Genomic DNA, 21,418 nt, shown 5'->3' on the forward strand with positions numbered 1-21,418 from the left:
TCCTCCTACACATTTCCCGACTGTTACTAGACCTAAGAATGCCACAACCACCCCTGTACCAACAAGCCAAACAGGTAAGATCAGTTAATATATAGAACAGTTTTCACTTTTAGTGTATATCGTTAAGTTATTGCATCATTATATTACCGTACCCTGCCCGTCGCATTTTGATTGGTCTAGCTGAACCACGTGACTGACCACAGATACACAGTAATGGTTTGTTTACATGCCCGTGAATATGAATAATAAGATTAACAACTCAAAGTATCGTAACTTTACACCTCAAACGTAAATCATAATCAATTACAAAATAAAATGGAGCACTTGTAGGTCAAGTTGAGATACTTTTTTCTGAAAACATCTCCGGATTTGCCAATTTTTTACCGCGCGCGTGACAGTGCGTCGCGTATTGCTCAGATTCTGGGTCCCAGTTGTCGTTCGTTCCTGAAATTTTCGGAAATTTGGACGGTTTTCTTGGGTTCGCTGATAATATAATGGAAATAACAGACTCCGCTCTGACCATTAACGTTTACTTATGGGCGCGGGCTCGAGGAAAGTCAAATTAATGGGCTCGGCAATCCTCGCCCGTTAATATTTGGCTTTCCTCTCGCCCTTGCCCAAATAAACGTTAATGGTCAGCACGTCGCCCGTTATTTCTATAATAACAGCTATGGTATGCCTGTATTTAACATTCTTAGTGCCATGAATTAAAACCTTCTGATTTCACCGCATTGATCGATGAATGTTAAGTAAGACGCAGACACCTCAAATCAAGATATGATGAGAGAATATCTTTATGAGAAGCAGTGTTCTTGACAACAGTTCGAGAGAGGCATATAATGGAATCATCTGTATTTGCAAACATCTTTCAGGCATACGAATATAAGGTGATTTGTATTAGCCCCATTGTTAGATTCCCCATCACAGATTTTGTCAGGGTGAATGTGAGCACGCAAACATTATCTTCATTCTTAAGTACGAGGATTTTGCTCAGTTACTGTATGTATATATGGTGATCAGGTAATAGGAGCTTGCTTTTTGCAAAGGTCGGTATCTCATAATTGTTCAATCTTTGTGAATGTGTGTTTATGACCATTCTGTTTTAATTAAACTTGGCATAATTACAAGGTATGAAGGACTCTCTGCATGCAGTGAGTTCCTAAATGTAGATATATGACTCAAGCTTGGTGAAACATCACTTCACTGAAAACGCTCCCTTGTTCCACTATAGGTTGTGCGCAATTTTGTGTTGTTTTTCTCTGACTCAATATTGTTTTTCCCACAAATGTGGAATTTTGTAAGAGTAGCAGTTTGGGTGTAAGACTACTAATAACTAATTGACATGAACTGCAAAATGTATTTCTTCATGCTAATGTTCTCTTGTGATAGATATCACCAGGAATTTGATGCAGCCATTCAAAAGATAAAAGGAAAAATCAATCATTCATTTAACATGTACATTAGCAATCATTGGACATCAAACTGCAATACGTCTTTTAGTTCACCCATACGTTATTGTGACCAATATCTGATCCACGTTCCATCAAACTTTGAAGTAGCTATATGGCTTCAACTTAGAAAGCATTTAATGTGACACTGCTAAATGCCCTTCAAAATGTCACATCTTCGTATTTCAAAAACTGTGGCGAGTGTCTGCCAAGTCTTTTTAGATTTACTTCAGTATGCTAAGAGTTTTTAGCAGTCAAAGAGGTTCACAGAAGGACGACTCTGGGAGATAATTGGGATGGGTGCCATGATAAAAGGTTTGTTAGGGGCCTTAAAATTTCTGAGAAAATTTAGAGGCCTCCAATATTTTCACCCTGTCCAAATAATACACACGTCACACTGAAGAGGAAGGAAAGCAGCTGTTTCATGAACTCATTTTCTCAGGTTGTCTGATTGAAAGGCAGAATTTCGTGTGACTGATTGTTGTATGCAATAATGGGACATTGTTAAAGCCCCAGTGCTGCTAACTTTTGATGATAATTTCACCATTTTTATTTTGAATGTGAACCATAATTCCTTGTTCTTCTCCCCAAAGAATATTGATATACACAGTATCCAGCTTGTCAACTCAGCCCCTATGGTTGTAAAGTGCATTGTTATTGTTGAAAACTGACTTCTGGTTCGGACTGGAATTTAAATGTAAACAATTACCATGCAGTTTACACATATAGACACTAGGTTGACAAGCTAAATAGGGGGTATTTCATCGTTCTTTGGGGAATAGAATAAGAAGTTGCAATTGATTTATAAAATAAAAATAATGAAAAAACCATCAAAAGTTAGCAGCACTGGGGTTTTAAGATTGACAGCAGTTCATAATCCCATCTACAGATGGGATATCTACTGAAAATGTATAGGTATTTGAGCATAAACTTAGATATTTACAAGATTCTCATTTTGTACCTTTCCCTGTACACTGATATGTCGATGTACCAATTGACGATCGATATATTAAAAGACTTTAAATCACACGAGCCTCATTTTCGCAAACCAATAACTACAAATAAATCTAACATTTGGAATTTACAGTGTCTGCAATTATTGTGTAGCCATTGAATTGGTGAAAGAGAAAACCATCCAACTGACAACACTCATTGTTAAAACGTATAAGTATTTTAGGTCTTACAGACATTCTATTGACCGAATGTTCTGTATTGAAATCGGAGTATCATTTGAAAACATTGATTTAATGTTTGGCATCGACCTCCCACAGGCAAATTTAGCTGTGTTGTCGGCGACGCAGAGCTTATCAGAGAAGTTATTTGTACGTCATAATCCATTGTCTGCTTCTTCCCCTCTCCTTTGCACTCGTCACCTGAAATCCCTCATCGGAAAACATTAAAACGATCGGAACTAATTTGGGATAATTGGATTTCCATATTTTTCAAATTTCTCAAAAGTTTTAGGTGCCCTATGGATGAATGTTCAAATATTACAAATTACTCATAAAAACAAGTGTATAGTGTAAAAGGAAAGGCAGATGAGATTACATTTGCAGAATAAACACACAATAATTCACTATCCAATTCTCCCAAATTAGTTCCAATCGTGTTCATTGCTATTAAATGTTGTTTAACAAGTCCCTATGGATGACCTTCCTTAGCTTGTTTAATGATTATAAAATTATTTTCAAAAATCTATCGGACAACATGAAAGTCAAGTGCATATTATACTGCAAAACCCGGTTTGTACACATGTTCTACGACTATATGAACAAGAGACCAAACATATTACGCAGTTCTTGAACTTGACTGAAACAGTCAGGCATAAATAAAACTGAATCAAAATAGCCCTAATTTCTGGTATAACGGTGGTAAAGCCAGTTCAATTATAAGCAAACTTCAGGACCGGCTAGAGTCTAAATCTTCCTACATTTGATTTCGGTTTTTCGATTTGCAAAGCTGCAAATTGACTGGAAAGATTCCAGATGAGCTAATTAGGCCCACATCTTATATACATGCGAATATTTACATACTACGATGCAGTGCATAGTGGTGTCAGTCACACAAAGATGGCAGTGTGGCACAATCAAAATAGCTGAGACAATTTTCACAGTGGTTCTTCACAAGTTCACCTTCAAAACACTTTTTTACGAGCGAATGTAGGCAACAAACGACACATGTGTTTCCTTAAATAGCTCCCTCATCACTCGTCGTCATTTATTTCCTCTCCGACTCTTGCTGATTAATGGCATTGCACAACAAAACAGACTGATGTAAGGGTCGTTTTGATGCCTGGTGATTTGGATTCCAGCTGCGGCCAGACGTGTTCATAAAAACTATACACAGTTCATTTCCTCGACAGAGCATCTAAAATTACTAAGTGGGCTGAGCTAAACAAATACTACACATTGTATTCTATCCGATCAGTGTTGTTTATCTTATCTGGATTTGATGAAGATTTATGGCTCGGTTGGTCAACAGTAAATCGGTAGATAAATAAAATATCGAAAAGCTACCTCTGTTTTTAATACGATAAAGAATTTGTTTAATATTCAATATTGTACCCATGATATGATAAGATGAATGTGATCAGGTGGAATTGCCGTTCAGTATGCGCGATTTGCTTTGTCTGATCATTTTCAAATTAATCGATGATACTAATCTTGCAGAAAGTATATTACACACATGTAAATAATCGGAAAAATGTTTTAAGCATCATATATTTATATTGTCAAACCATATGTGTTTGTACCCCTTATCATCAAAAGCTATCACAACAACTACATCTGGCACAGGATCAACCACAACAAGCACAGTTGGCACACCTCCTGCCACAACAACTACATCTGGCACAGGACCAACCACAACAAGCACTGTTGGCACACCTCCAGCCATAACAACTACACCTGGCACTGGACCTACCACAACAAGTGAAATTGTTACAGGACCAACCACAACAAGTACAGTTGGTACACAGCCTATCACAACAACTATATCTAGCACAGGACCAACAACAACAAGCACAGTTAGCACCCATCCGGCCATAACAACTACACCTGGCACTGGACCGACCACAACAAGTGAAATTGTTACAGGACCAACCACAACAAGGCCAGTTGGTACACAGCCTATCAGAACAACTACATCTGGCACAGGACCAACTACAACAACAACATTTGGCACACCTCCAGCCATAACAACTACACCTGGCACTGGACCTACTACAACACATGAAATCGTTACAGGACCAACCTCATCATCTACCATTGGTACCGCCCCAACCGTCAGTTCTACTCTACCTGGTACAGGAACAGCTCCGAGTCAAACTTCTAGGATCATACCAACAGGTAAACGTAGGCAACATTTCCATTTATTGATTAAATGAACCAATATGAAGGGATGTTACCCATAGATTTCTTTCTGTTTGAATTCATTGTAGTAGAAGCAGTTTTTTACTTGCAATCGTCCTACTGTTTGTAAAAACTTATATAATAGGGGAGATCTAGAAAAGGTGACCTACAGATCCAAACTAGTTCTTTGTTCTTAGTTATTTCATCTGAAAAATCTGCACACAACATTAAGTCACAAATTCCAACAGAAAATATGACACAAATGGATACAAATTTGAATGGAACAGATTCAAACATATGGACAATAATTCGGTATCATCTGTTCATGAGACCAAAATGTGGTTTTTAAGTTATTTGAAATATTTTCTATGTAGAAAAATGTTTGGTGTCACTGGTTTTATGCATATACCAGAGTCCATTTCTCTACACCAAAGACACCTCTAGGTCTGCTCTATTAGGTTTTATTGTCAAACATATAATTAGGAAGCATCGTCCCTTAAATATCGCTGCTACTTACACTTCTATGAAGGTGAAAGGACGATTGCTAGTTTTCTTCTATATTTTGGCTGGAAATAATAGGATGATAAAATAAGGGGGTGCTGCACCAAGAACAGCGTATTTTTCTCCGATACGGTGTTTTCAATCGGGTTTCAAACTCACAACATATGGCATCTAGTCACCTAGCAGAGACACAACAGACAGAACAGCTTGGCCAAATCCCGATTCTCAAATAAAGAGTGGTTCAATAATTGAGCTTATAGTTGTTAAATTTTTCTGACTATGACTCTCCACACATTTTAGAATTCAGAAGCACTCATGCTCGTTCACTCACTATGACACATCGTACACAAACGTTATGTCCGTCATATGCTACATATCAAAATGACTGTTTTGTTTTGCAATAAAGGTATTACATTTTGAATGAGAGGCATGTTAATTTTGCTTATCATGTTTTTAATCAGTTTTTTGAGTGTCAGTCTTTCAATCCCCCACTTTAGAACTATGATAGAAAATGAAAAATAAAATGTCGTTTTTTCATACATATGCCCTTGTTAGAACTGAAATATGATACAGATATAGTATATGTATCATACATTATATATATATATATATATATATATATATATATATATATATATATATATATATATATATACTTATATATATATATATATATATATATATATATATATATATATATATATATATATATATATATATATATATATATATATATATATATATATATATATATATATATATATATAGTGTCAAGGTTTTCACTTCAACTTAATTTTTATTATGAATTCCAAGTTGAGGTTTTTTTACCCATCATATTCATTCCCGTCTTCTATTGGGTAAATCATTGCTGCCATACTCAACTTTGCGTACTCTGCTTTTAAAAATATATAGCATTAGGGCGTTTCCTAGTCATCTCCGATGATAAATATTTCTTTGAAAAAACTTTTCACGACATGCAGCTCCACATTGCTGCAATCTTATCGAGACAAAATGACCATGCACACAGATACGGCTATGGAGATGTAGTCAACATCTTGGGAGAAGCTGGTGCAGTTGTACAATCTGCTGGGAAGGGAGGTAAACGGATAATAAAAGTGTCAGGTCATACAGCAGTACCTGACATATCTTTCAGGTGTTTTCCTTAGGGAAAAGAGCTGGCTGGTGGAGATTCTTTCTCACCAGCAGTTATATGTTGAGAAGTGTTTGGTGAGTTTAAGGAACCGAATACCAAAGTAGCCCCTTGTCCTCTTCTCCTGCCATAACTTTTGTAAACGTGTAACATATTATTAATATTCGGATTTAGAAGTGTGTAGATAAGCATTACACCATCACAGAAGGGCATATAGACATGTTTCACACTAATCATCTTGTATACATTTGGTTTGATTTTCAGAAACATCAGAGACACCTCCATACAATCCACCAGTTCCAACAACTCGTAAGTGGTGAAAGTTGTCCATTTGTTTTGAATACAGTTTGCCGAAATGACAGTTTGGAGTCCAACTTTAATACACTTTTGTTATCAAATAAAGTAAGGGGTCACTTATGTAAAGTTTTCTTGTGAGTTAAAAGGGCACGAATTTTTGTTCTTCACTGTATCATAGTATATGGTCATTTTGTAGCTATCGTTTGTAAGTGTATTTTTATTCATCAAGTAATCATAATAATAAAATATACACTTTCGGGAAATTCGAATATTTTTAACTTCCCTATATAAAACTGCTACAATGACGGAAAATTATGACTATATAAAATTTTGGGAACAAAATATACATGTGTGACATTTACCACATTCTCAGTCATAAATGAAAGGTTCTTGAGAACACTATTTCTGTGTAATTGATGGTGCAATATTGATGTCTTTAATTTGAATTATTTTTGGTATTCACAGCTTGTCCAGTATGTGCTCCTCAAAAATGTCCACCAGGCGAATTTGTGTTTTTAATGGGAGATGATGGTTGTTGTCCATTGTGGGAATGTCGACCAATTAAGCCAACGCCTGGTAAGAAATTGTTGAAAACAAATATCTATGAACATTTGAAGTCACTAAGAAACCAAAATTGAAAAGGACAGTTTCTTGAACAGAATCACACCTGGATGTTGGCCACGTATTTCTGTTATATTCATTTTGTCTTGAATGACTGACTTAATGCAGCCTTTTTTTAAAAGTTAAAATTGTTTCTCTACACATGTCTACCAACTCCTCAACCATTGGTACTGGATCAACAACACCATCAACTACCGTTATAGGACCAACTACAACATCTCAATGGACTGTCAGCACAACACCGACTGTAGAACAACCACCAAGTCCTAGTACAGGACCAGGCCAACCTACGACTACAACTACTGCAACGAGGGAGCCTTCTAGAACACCAGGAACAAGACCAACAGTAGGTACACCACCTGCCACTACAGCAACATATGCGACAGGGCAAACCACAACAAGCACAGTTGGGACAGGACCAACTACAACAAGCACAGTTGGCACATCTCCAGCAATAACAACTACACCTGGAACTGGACCGACCACAACAAGTGAAATTGCTACAGGGCCAACCACAACAAGCACAGTTGGGACAGGACCAACTACAACAAGCACAGTTGGCACATCTCCAGCAATAACAACTATACCTGGAACTCGCCCGACCACAACAAGTGAAATTGCTACAGGGCCTACCACAACAAGTACAGCTAGAACAGGACCAACTACAACAAGCACAGTTGGCACATCTCCAGAAATAACAACTACACCTGGAACTGGACCTACCACAACAAGTGAAATTGCTACAGGGCAAACAACTACAAGCACAGTTGGGACAGGACCAACTACAACAAGCACAGTTGGCACATCTCCAGAAATAACAACTACACCTGGAACTGGACCTACCACAACAAGTGAAATTGCTACAGGGCAAACCACAACAAGCACAGCTGGGACAGGACCAACTACAACAAGCACAGTTGGCACATCTCCAGCAATAACAACTACACCTGGAACTGGACCGACCACAACAAGTAAAATTGCTACAGGGCCAACCACAACAAGCACAGCTGGGACAGGACCAACCACAACAAGCACAGTTGGCACATCTCCAGCAATAACAACTACACCTGGAACTGGACCGACCACAACAAGTGAAATTGCTACAGGGCAAACCACTACAAGCACAGCTGGACAGGACCAACTACAACAAGCACAGTTGGCACATCTCCAGCAATAACAACTACACCTGGAACTGGCCCGACCACAACAAGTGAAATTGCTACAGGCCTACCACAACAAGCACAGCTGGGACAGGACCAACACCACAACAAGCACAGTTGGCACATCTCCAGCAATAACAACTACACCTGGAACTGGACCAACCACAACAAGTGAAATTGCTACAGGGCCAACCACAACAAGCACAGCTGGGACAGGACCAACAACAAGTAGAGGTGTCACACAGCCTACCACGACAACTACGTCTGGCACAGGACCAACAACAACAAGTGGAGTTGTAACACAGCCTATTACAACAACTACATCTGGCACAGGACCAACAACAACAACAACCACAGTTGGCACACCTCCAGCCATAACAATTACACCTGGCACTGGGCCTATCACAACTCGTGAAATCGTTACAGGACCAACCTCATCATCTACTATTGGTACTGCCCCAACCGTCAGTTCTACTCTACCTGGTACAGGAACAGCTCCGAGTCCAACTTCTAGGATCATACCAACAGGTAAATGTAGGCAATGAGTCCATTTATAGGGTTAGATATACGAATATGAAGCGATGTTACCCATAGATTTCTTTCTGTTTGAATTCATTGTAGTAGAAGCAGTTTTTTACATGCAATCGTCCTATTGTTTGAAAAACCTTATATGATAGGGGAGATCTAGAAAAGGTGACCTACAGATCCAAAACTAGAGCTTTGTTCCTAGTCTTTTCATCTGAAAAATCTGCATACACAATTAATTCATAAGTACCAACAGAAAATATGACACACTGAATACAAATTTCAATGGAGCAGACTCAATAAATATGGACAATGATTCATTGTCATCTGGTTATGAGACCAAAATGTGGTTTTTAAGCTATTTGAAATACTTCCTTGTAGAAAAGTGTTTTGTGTCACTGGTTTTATACATATACAGAGTCCATTTCTCTACACTAAAGACACCTCTAGGTCTGTTGTATTAGCTTTTATTGTCTTACATATCATTAGGAAGCATAAAAACATTGTCCCTTAAAAAAACGCTGTTACATACACTTGTATGAAGGTGAAACATACGATTGCTAGTTTTCTTCTACATTTTGGCTGGAAATAATAGGATGAAAAAATAAGGGGTGTGCTGCACCCAAAACAGGTATTTTGCTCCGATACGGTGTTTTCAATCGGGTTCCAAACTCACAACATATGGCATCCAGTCACCTAGCAGAGACACAACAGACAGAACCACTTGGCCAAATCCCAATTCTCAAATAAAGAGTGGTTCAATATTGAGCTATAGTTGTTTAGAATTTAGAAGCACTCATGCTCATACACTCACTATGACACATCGTACACAAACTTTATATTCTTCATATGCTACATATCAAAATGACTTTTTTGATTTGCAATAAAGTTATTACATTTTGAATGAGAGGCATGTTAATTATCCTTATTATGTTTTTAATCACTTTGTTTGAGTGTCAGTCTTTCAACCCTACATTTTAGAATTAAGATAGAAAATGGAAATTAAAAAGTCATTTTTTTTCTACATATGCCCTCGCTGGAACTGAAATATTATACAGATATAGTATATGTATTATACATATATATTCAGTATCAAGGTTTTCACTTTAAATTAATTTTTATCATGAATACAAAACTTGAGGTTTTTACCGATCATATACATTTGCATTCTCCTTTGGGGTAAATCATTGCTACCATACTCAACTTTGCGTTCTCTGCTTTTTGAAAATATATAGCATTAGGACGTTTCCTAGTCATCTCCAATGAGAAATATTCCTTTGAAAAAAACTGTGTTCGAAACGTGCAGCTCCAACTTGCTGCAATCTATATGGAGACAAAATGACCATGCACACAGATACGACTATGGAGATGCAGTTAACGTCTTGGGAGAAGCTGGTACAGTTTTACAATCTGCTGGGAGGGAAGGTAAACAGATGATAAAAGTGTCAGGTCAGACAGCAGCACCTGACATATCTTTCAGGTGTTTTTCCTTAGGGAAAGAGCTGGCTGGTGGAGATTCTTTCTCACTAGCAGTTATATGTTGAGAAGTGTTTGGTGAGTTTAAGGAACTAAATACGAGTAGCCCCTTGTCCTCTTCTCCTGCCATAACTTTTGTAAACGTGTAAATATTTATTAATATTCGAATTTAGAAGTGTGTAGATAAGCATGAGAGCATCACAGAAGGGCATATATACATGTTTCACACTAATCATTTTGTATATATTTGGTTTGATTTTCAGAAACATCAGAGACACCTCCATACAATCCACCAGTTCCAACAACTCGTAAGTGGTGAAATTTGTCCATTTGTTTTGAATACAGTCTGCTGAAATGACAGTTTGGAGTGCAAACTGTAATACACTTTTGTTATCAAATAAAATAAGGGGTCACTTATGTAAAGTTTTTCTACTGAGTTTAAAAGGGCACTCTTGAATCCGGATTTTTGTCCTTCACTGTATCATAGTATATGATGAATTTGTAGCTATTGTTTGTGAGTGTCTTTTTCAAGAAATAATGATAATAATACAATGTACACTTGGAGATTATTCAAATGATTTGTAACTTCCCCATATCAAACTGCTACAATGATGGAAAATTGTAACTACATACAATTTTGTGAAACAAAAATATACATGTGTGACATTTACCACATTCTCACTCAAAAATCAAAGGTTCTTGAGAACACTATTTCTGTGTAATTGATGGTGCAATATTGATGTCTTTAATTTGAATTATTTTTGGTATTCACAGCTTGTCCAGTATGTGCTCCTCAAAAATGTCCACCAGGCGAATTTGTGTTTTTAATGGGAGATGATGGTTGTTGTCCATTGTGGGAATGTCGACCAATTAAGCCAACGCCTGGTAAGAAATTGTTGAAAACAAATATCTATGAACATTTGAAGTCACTAAGAAACCAAAATTGAAAAGGACAGTTTCTTGAACAGAATCACACCTGGATGTTGGCCACGTATTCTGTTATATTCATGTTGTCTTGAATGACTGACTTAATGCAGCCTTTTTTTAAAAGTTAAAATTGTTTCTCTACACATGTCTACCAACTCCTTCAACCATTGGTACTGGATCAACAACACCATCAACTACCGTTATAGGACCAACTACAAACATCTCAATGGACTGTCAGCACAACACCGACTGTAGAACAACCACCAAGTCCTAGTACAGGACCAGGCCAACCTACGACTACAACTACTGCAACAGGGGAGCCTTCTAGAACACCAGGAACAAGACCAACAGTAGGTACACCACCCGCCACTACAGCAACATATGCGACAGGGCAAACCACAACAAGCACAGCTGGGACAGGACCAACCACAACAAGCACAGTTGGCACATCTCCAGCAATAACAACTACACCTGGAACTGGACCGACCACAACAAGTGAAATTGCTACAGGGCCAACCACAACAAGCACAGCTGGGACAGGACCAACCACAACAAGCACAGTTGGCACATCTCCAGCAATAACAACTACACCTGGAACTGGACCGACCACAACAAGTGAAATTGCTACAGGGCCTACCACAACAAGCACAGCTAGGACAGGACCAACTACAACAAGCACAGTTGGCACATCTCCAGCAATAACAACTACACCTGGAACTGGACCGACCACAACAAGTGAAATTGCTACAGGGCCAACTACAACAACAAGCACAGCTGGGACAGGACCAACTACAACAAGCACAGTTGGCACATCTCCTGCAATAACAACTACACCTGGAACTGGACCGACCACAACAAGTGAAATTTCTACAGGGCAAACCACAACAAGCACAGCTGGGACAGGACCAACTACAACAAGCACAGTTGGCACATCTCCAGCAATAACAACTACACCTGGAGCTACCACAACAAGTGAAATTGCTACAGGCCCAACCACAACAAGCACAGTTGGCACATCTCCAGCAATAACAACTACACCTGGAACTGGACCGACCACAACAAGTGAAATTGCTACAGGGCAAACCACAACAAGCACAGTTGGGACAGGACCAACTACAACAAGCACAGTTGGCACATCTCCAGCAATAACAACTACACCTGGAACTGGACCGACCACAACAAGTGAAATTGCTACAGGGCCAACCACAACAAGCACAGCTGGGACAGGACCAACCACAACAAGTTCAATTGTTACGCAGCCTATCACGACAATAACGTCTGGCACAGGACCAACAACAACAAGTGGAGTTGTAACACAGCCTATCACAACAACTACATCTGGCACAGGACCAACAACAACAACAACCATAGTTGGCACACCTCCAGCCATAACAACTACACCTGGCACTGGAGCTACCACAACAAGTGAAATTGTTACAGGACCAACCACAACAAGGACAGTTGGTACACAGCCTATCAGAACAACTACATCTGGCACAGGACCAACAACAACAACCACAGTTGGCACACCTCCAGCCATAACAATTACACCTGGCACTGGGCCTATCACAACTCGTGAAATCGTTACAGGACCAACCTCATCATCTACTATTGGTACTGCCCCAACCGTCAGTTCTACTCTACCTGGTACAGGAACAGCTCCGAGTCCAACTTCTAGGATCATACCAACAGGTAAATGTAGGCAATGAGTCCATTTATAGGGTTAAATATACCATATGAAGCGATGTTACCCATAGATTTCTTTCTGTTAGAATTCATTGTAGTAGAAGCAGTTTTTTACATGCAATCGTCCTATTGTTTGAAAAACCTTATATGATAGGGAGATCTAGAAAAGGTGACCTACAGATCCAAAACTAGAGCTTTGTTCCTAGTCTTTTCATCTGAAAAATCTGCATACACAATTGATTCATAAGTACCAACAGAAAATATGACACACTGAATACAAATTTGAATGGAGCAGACCAAAACATATGGACAATGATTCATTGTCATCTGGTTATGAGACCAAAATGTGGTTTTTAAGCTATTTGCAATACTTCCCTTGTACAAAAGTGTTTTGTGTCACAGGTTTTATACATATAACAGAGTCCATTTCTCTACACTAAAGACACCTCTAGGTCTGTTGTATTAGCTTTTATTGTCTTAGATATCATTAGGAAGCATAAAAACATTGTCCCTTAAAAAAACGCTGTTACTTACACTTGTATGAAGGTGAAACATACGATTGCTAATTTTCTTCTACATTTTGGCTGGAAATAATAGGATGATAAAATAAGGGGGGTGCTGCACCCAAAACAGCGTATTTTGCTCCGATACGGTGTTTTCAATCGGGTTCCAAACTCACAACATATGGCATCCACTCACCTAGCAGAGACACAACAGACAGAACCACTTGGCCAAATCCCAATTCTCAAATAAAGAGTGGTTCAATAATTGAGCTTATAGTTGTTTAGAATTCAGAAGCACTCATGCTCATACACTCACTATGACACATCGTACACAAACTTTATGTTCTTCATATGCTACATATCAAAATGACTTTTTTGTTTTGCAATAAAGGTATTACATTTTGAATGAGAGGCATGTTAATTATCCTTATTATGTTTTTAATCACTTTGTTTGAGTGTCAGTCTTTCAACCCTACATTTTAGAATTATGATAGAAAATGCAAAATAAAAAAGTCGTTTTTTTCTACATATGCACTCGTTGGAACTGAAATACTATACAGATGTAGTATATGTATTATACATATATATTCAGTATCAAGGTTTTCACTTTAAATTAATTTTTATCATGAATACCAAAGTTGAGATTTTTACCCATGATATTCATTTGCGTCTCCTTTGGGGTAAATCATTGCCACCATACTCAACTTTGCGTACTCTGCTATTTGAAAATATATAGCATTAGGGCGTTTACTAGTCATCTCCGGTGAGAAATATTCCTTTGGAAAAAAACTGTGTTCGAAACGTGCAGCTCCAACTTGCTGCAATCTATATGGAGACAAAATGACCATGCACACAGATACGACTATGGAGATGCAGTTAACATCTTGGGAGAAGCTGGTACAGTTTGTACAATCAGCTGGGAGGGGAGGTAAACAGATAATAAAAGTGTCAGGTCAGAAAGCAGCACCTGATATATCTTCAGGTGTTTTTCCTTAGGGAAAAGAGCTGGCTGGTGGAGATTCTTTCTCACCAGCAGTTATATGTTGAGAAGTGTTTGGTGAGTTTAGGGAACTAAATACCCGAGTAGCCCCTTGTCTCTTCTCCTGCCACAACTTTTTTAAACTTGTAACATATTTATTAATATTCGAATTTAGAAGTGTGTAGATAAGCATGAGAGCATCACAGAAGGGCATATATACATGTTTCACACTAATCATTTTGTATACATTTGGTTTCATTTTCAGAAACATCAGAGACACCTCCATACCATCCAACAGTTCCAACAACTCGTAAGTGGTGAATTTGCCCATTTGTTTTGAATACAGTCTGCCGAAATGACAGTTTGGAGTGCAAACTGTAATACACTTTTGTTATCAAATAAAATATGGGTCACTTATGTAAAGTTTCACTACTGAGTTTAAAAGGGCACTATTGAATCCGGATTTTTGTTCTTCACTGTATCGTAGTATATGATGAATTTTTAGCTATTGTTTGTGAGTGTCTTTTTCATAAAATAATTACAACAATACAATGTACACTTGGAGATTATTCAAATGATTTTTAACTTCCCCATATCAAACTGCTACAATGATGGAAAATTGTAACTACATACAATTTTGTGAAACAAAAATATACATGTGTGACATTTACCACATTCTCACTCAAAAATCAAAGGTTCTTGAGAACACTATTTCTGTGTAATTGATGGTGCAATATTGATGTCTTTAATTTGAATGATTTTTGGTATTCACAGCTTGTCCAGTATGTCCTTCTCCAAATGTCCACCAGGCGAATTTGTGTTTTTAATGGGAGATGATGGTTGTTGTCCATTGTGGGAATGTCGACCAATTAAGCCAACGCCTGGTAAGAAATTGTTGAAAACAAATATCTATGAACATTTGAAGTCACTAAGAAACCAAAATTGAAAAGGACAGTTTCTTGAACAGAATCACACCTGGATGTTGGCCACGTATTTCTGTTATATTCATTTTGTCTTGAATGACTGACTTAATGCAGCCTTTTTTTAAAAGTTAAAATTGTTTCTCTACACATGTCTACCAACTCCTTCAACCATTGGTACTGGATCAACAACACCATCGACTACCGTTATAGGACCAACTACAACATCTCAATGGACTGTCAGCACAACACCGACTGTAGGACAACCTCCAAGTCCTAGTACAGGACCAGGCCAACCTACGACTACAACTACTGCAACGAGGGAGCCTTCTAGAACACCAGGAACAAGACCAACAGTAGGTACACCACCCGCCACTACAGCAACATATGCGACAGGGCAAACCACAACAAGCACAGTTGGGACAGGACCAACTACAACAAGCACAGTTGGCACATCTCCAGCAATAACAACTACACCTGGAACTGGACCGACCACAACAAGTGAAATTGCTACAGGGCCAACCACAACAAGCACAGCTGGGACAGGACCAACTACAACAAGCACAGTTGGCACATCTCCAGCAATAACAACTACACCTGGAACTGGACCGACCACAACAAGTGAAATTGCTACAGGGCCAACCACAACAAGCACAGCTAGGACAGGACCAACTACAACAAGCACAGTTGGCACATCTCCAGCAATAACAACTACACCTGGAACTGGACCGACCACAACAAGTGAAATTGCTACAGGGCCAACTACAACAACAAGCACAGCTGGGACAGGACCAACTACAACAAGCACAGTTGGCACATCTCCAGCAATAACAACTACACCTGGAACTGGACCGACCACAACAAGTGAAATTTCTACAGGGCAAACCACAACAAGCACAGCTGGGACAGGACCAACTACAACAAGCACAGTTGGCACATCTCCAGCAATAACAACTACACCAGGAGCTACCACAACAAGTGAAATTGCTACAGGCGCAACCACAACAAGCACAGTTGGCACATCTCCAGCAATAACAACTACACCTGGAACTGGACCTACCAAACAAGTGAAATTGCTACAGGGCAAACCACAACAAGCACAGTTGGGACAGGACCAACTACAACAAGCACAGTTGGCACATCTCCTGCAATAACAACTACACTGGAACTGGACCAACCACAACAAGTGAAATTGCTACAGGGCCAACCACAACAAGCACAGCTGGGACAGGACCAACAACAAGTAGAGGTGTCACACAGCCTACCACGACAACTACGTCTGGCACAGGACCAACAACAACAAGTGGAGTTGTAACACAGCCTATCACAACAACTACATCTGGCACAGGACCAACAACAACAACAACCATAGTTGGCACACCTCCAGCCATAACAACTACACCTGGCACTGGAGCTACCACAACAAGTGAAATTGTTACAGGACCAACCACAACAAGCCCAGTTGGTACACAGCCTATCAGAACAACTACATCTGGCACAGGACCAACCACAACAACCACCGTTGGCACACCTCCAGCCATAACAATTACACCTGGCACTGGGCCTATCACAACTCGTGAAATCGTTACAGGACCAACCTCATCATCTAGTATTGGTACCGCCCCAACCGTCAGTTCTACTCTACCTGGTACAGGAACAGCTCCGAGTCCAACTTCTAGGATCATACCAACAGGTAAATGTAGGCAATGAGTCCATTTATAGGGTTAAATATACGAATATGAAGCGATGTTACCCATAGATTTCTTTCTGTTTGAATTCATTGTAGTAGAAGCAGTTTTTTACATGCAATCGTCCTATTGTTTGAAAAACCTTATATGATAGGGGAGATCTAGAAAAGGTGACCTACAGATCCAAAACTAGAGCTTTGCATGTTCCTAGTCTTTTTATCTGAAAAATCTGCATACACAATTAATTCATAAGTACCAACAGAAAATATGACACAGTGAATACAAATTTGAATGGAGCAGAGTCAAAACATATGGACAATGATTCATTGTCATCTGGTTATGAGACCAAAATGTGGTTTTTAAGCTATTTGAAATACTTCCTTTTATACATATAACAGAGTCCAATTCTCTACACTAAAGACACCTCTAGGTCTGTTGTATTAGCTTTTATTGTCTTAGATATCATTAGGAAGCATAAAAACATTGTCCCTTAAAAAAACGCTGTTACTTACACTTGTATGAATGTTAAACATACGATTGCTAGTTTTCTTCTACATTTTGGCTGGAAATAATAGGATGATAAAATAAGGGGTTTGCTGCACCCAAAACAGCATATTTTGCTCCGATACGGTGTTTTCAATCGGGTTCTAAACTCACAACATATGGCATCCACTCACCTAGCAGAGACACAACAGACAGAACCACTTGGCCAAATCCCAATTCTCAAATAAAGAGTGGTTCAATAATTGAGCTTATAGTTGTTTAGAATTCAGAAGCACTCATGCTCATACACTCACTATGACATATCGTACACAAACTTTATGTTCTTCATATGTTACATATCAAAATGACTTTTTTGTTTTGCAATAAAGTTATTACATTTTGAATGAGAGTCATGTTAATTATCCTTATGTTTTTAATCACTTTGTTTGAATGTCAGTCTTTCAACCCTACATTTTAGAATTATGATAGAAAATGCAAAATAAAAAAGTCGTTTTTTTCTACATATGCACTCGTTGGAACTGAAATATTATACAGATATAGTATATGTATTATACATATATATTCAGTATCAAGGTTTTCACTTTAAATTAATTTTTATCATGAATACCAAAGTTGAGGATTTTACCCTTCATATACATTTGCGTCTCATTTGGGGTAAATCATTGCTACCATACTCAACTTTGGTACTCTGCTTTTTGAAAATATATAGCATTAGGGCGTTTCCTAGTCATCTCCGATGAGAAATATTCCTTTGAAAAAAAACTGTGTTCGAAACGTGCAGCTCCAACTTGCTGCAATCTATATGGAGACAAAATGACCATGCACACAGATACGACTATGGAGATGCAGTTAACATCTTGGGAGAAGCTGGTACAGTTTATACAATCTGCTGGGTGGGGAGGTAAACAGATAATAAAAGTGTCAGGTCAGACAGCAGCACCTGACATATCTTTCAGGTGTTTTTCCTTAGGGAAAAGAGCTGGCTGGTGGAGATTCTTTCTCACCAGCAGTTATATGTTGAGAAGTGTTTGGTGAGTTTAGGGAACTAAATACCCGAGTAGCCCCTTGTCCTCTTCTCCTGCCACAACTTTTTAAACTTGTAACATATTTATTAATATTCGAATTTAGAAGTGTGTAGATAAGCATGAGAGCATCACAGAAGGGCATATATACATGTTTCACACTAATCATTTTGTATACATTTGGTTTCATTTTCAGAAACATCAGAGAGACACCTCCATACCATCCAACAGTTCCAACAACTCGTAAGTGGTGAAATTTGCCCATTTGTTTTGAATACAGTCTGCCGAAATGACAGTTTGGAGTGCAAACTGTAATACACTTTTGTTATCAAATAAAATATGGGTCACTTATGTAAAGTTTCACTACTGAGTTTAAAAGGGCACTATTGAATCCGGATTTTTGTTCTTCACTGTATCGTAGTATATGATGAATTTTTAGCTATTGTTTGTGAGTGTCTTTTTCATAAAATAATTACAACAATACAATGTACACTTGGAGATTATTCAAATGATTTTAACTTCCCCATATCAAACTGCTACAATGATGGAAAATTGTAACTACATATAATTTGTGATTCAAAAATATACATGTGTGACATTTACCACATTCCTACTCAAAAATCAAAGGTTCTTGAGAACACTACTTCTGTGTAATTGATGGTGCAATATTGATGTCTTTAATTTGAATGATTTTTGGTATTCACAGCTTGTCCAGTATGTCCTTCTCCAAAATGTCCACCAGGCGAATTTGTGTTTTTAATGGGAGATGATGGTTGTTGTCCATTGTGGGAATGTCGACCAATTAAGCCAACGCCTGGTAAGAAATTGTTGAAAACAAATATCTTTGAACATTTGAAGTCAATAAGAACCAACATTGAAAGGACAGTTTCTTGAACAGAATCACACCTGGATGTTGGCCATGTATTTCTGTTATATTCATTTTGTCTTGAATGACTGACTTAATGCAGCCTTTTTTTAAAAGTTAAAATTGTTTCTCTACACATGTCTACCAACTCCTTCAACCATTGGTACTGTATCAACAACACCATCGACTACCGTTATAGGACCAACTACAACATCTCAATGGACTGTCAGCACAACACCGACTGTAGGACAACCTCCAAGTCCTAGTACAGGACCAGGCCAATCTACGACTACAACTACTGCAACGAGGGAGCCTTCTAGAACACCAGGAACAAGACCAACATTAGGTACACCACCCGCCACTACAGCAACATATGCGACAGGGCCAGCCACAACAAGCACAGCTGGGACAGGACCAACTACAACAAGCACAGTTGGCACATCTCCAGCAATAACAACTACACCTGGAACTGGACCGACCACAACAAGTGAAATTGCTACAGGGCCAACCACAACAAGCACAGCTGGGACAGGACCAACCACAACAAGCACAGTTGGCACATCTCCAGCAATAACAACTACACCTGGAACTGGACCGACCACAACAAGTGAAATTGCTACAGGGCCAACCACAACAAGCACAGCTAGGACAGGACCAACCACAACAAGCACAGTTGGCACATCTCCAGCAATAACAACTACACCTGGAACTGGACCGACCACAACAAGTGAAATTGCTACAGGGCCAACTACAACAACAAGCACAGCTGGGACAGGACCAACTACAACAAGCACAGTTGGCACATCTCCAGCAATAACAACTACACCTGGAACTGGACCGACCACAACAAGTGAAATTTCTACAGGGCAAACCACAACAAGCACAGCTGGGACAGGACCAACTACAACAAGCACAGTTGGCACATCTCCAGCAATAACAACTACACCTGGAACTGGCCCGACCACGACAAGTGAAATTGCTACAGGGCAAACCAACAAGCACAGCTGGCACATCTCCAGCAATAACAACTACACCTGGAACTGGACCTACCACAACAAGTGAAATTGCTACAGGGCCAACCACAACAAGCACAGTTGGGACAGGACCAACTACAACAAGCACAGTTGGCACATCTCCAGCAATAACAACTACACCTGGAACTGGACCAACCACAACAAGTGAAATTGCTACAGGGCCAACCACAACAAGCACAGTTGGGACAGGACCAACAACAAGTAGAGTTGTCACACAGCCTACCACGACAACAACGTCTGGCACAGGACCAACAACAACAAGTGGAGTTGTAACACAGCCTATCACAACAACTACATCTGGCACAGGACCAACAACAACAACAACCATAGTTGGCACACCTCCAGCCATAACAACTACACCTGGCACTGGAGCTACCACAACAAGTGAAATTGTTACAGGACCAACCACAACAAGCACAGTTGGTACACAGCCTATCAGAACAACTACATCTGGCACAGGACCAACAACAACAACACCGTTGGCACACCTCCAGCCATAACATTTACACCTGGCACTGGGCCTATCACAACTCGTAAAATAGTTACAGGACCAACCTCATCATCTACCATTGGTACCGCCCCAACCGCCAGTTCTACTCGACCTGGTACAGGGACAGCTCCGAGTCCAACTTCTAGGATCATACCAACAGGTAAATGTAGGCAATGAGTCCATTTATAGGGTTAAATATACGAATATGAAGCGATGTTACCCATAGATTTCTTTCTGTTTGAATTCATTGTAGTAGAAGCAGTTTTTTACAT

The 21,418-nt window shown here is 39.1% G+C and overlaps 1 protein-coding gene across 1 annotated transcript in view; it reads left to right on the forward strand.

Moving 5' to 3' along the window:
- Positions 1-21,418, forward strand: part of LOC139116635 (mucin-2-like) — a 53,125-nt gene that overhangs the window by 29,455 nt on the left and 2,252 nt on the right. The window contains exons 26-38 of the mRNA XM_070679231.1: positions 1-74; positions 4,217-4,795; positions 6,714-6,758; positions 7,212-7,322; positions 7,571-8,522; positions 8,613-9,055; positions 10,792-10,836; positions 11,303-11,413; positions 11,497-11,519; positions 11,662-13,147; positions 14,889-14,933; positions 19,464-19,574; positions 19,822-21,306. The exon at positions 1-74 is cut by the window's left edge and continues 7 nt beyond it. Of these exons, the coding sequence (XP_070535332.1) occupies positions 1-74; positions 4,217-4,795; positions 6,714-6,758; positions 7,212-7,322; positions 7,571-8,522; positions 8,613-9,055; positions 10,792-10,836; positions 11,303-11,413; positions 11,497-11,519; positions 11,662-13,147; positions 14,889-14,933; positions 19,464-19,574; positions 19,822-20,684 (4,888 nt within the window). The 3' untranslated portion in view covers positions 20,685-21,306. The remainder of the gene's footprint in view (positions 75-4,216; positions 4,796-6,713; positions 6,759-7,211; positions 7,323-7,570; positions 8,523-8,612; positions 9,056-10,791; positions 10,837-11,302; positions 11,414-11,496; positions 11,520-11,661; positions 13,148-14,888; positions 14,934-19,463; positions 19,575-19,821; positions 21,307-21,418) is intronic.

Source organism: Ptychodera flava, chromosome 17 (assembly GCF_041260155.1).
Source record: "Ptychodera flava strain L36383 chromosome 17, AS_Pfla_20210202, whole genome shotgun sequence".
Classification (NCBI taxonomy): Eukaryota; Metazoa; Hemichordata; class Enteropneusta; family Ptychoderidae; genus Ptychodera; species Ptychodera flava.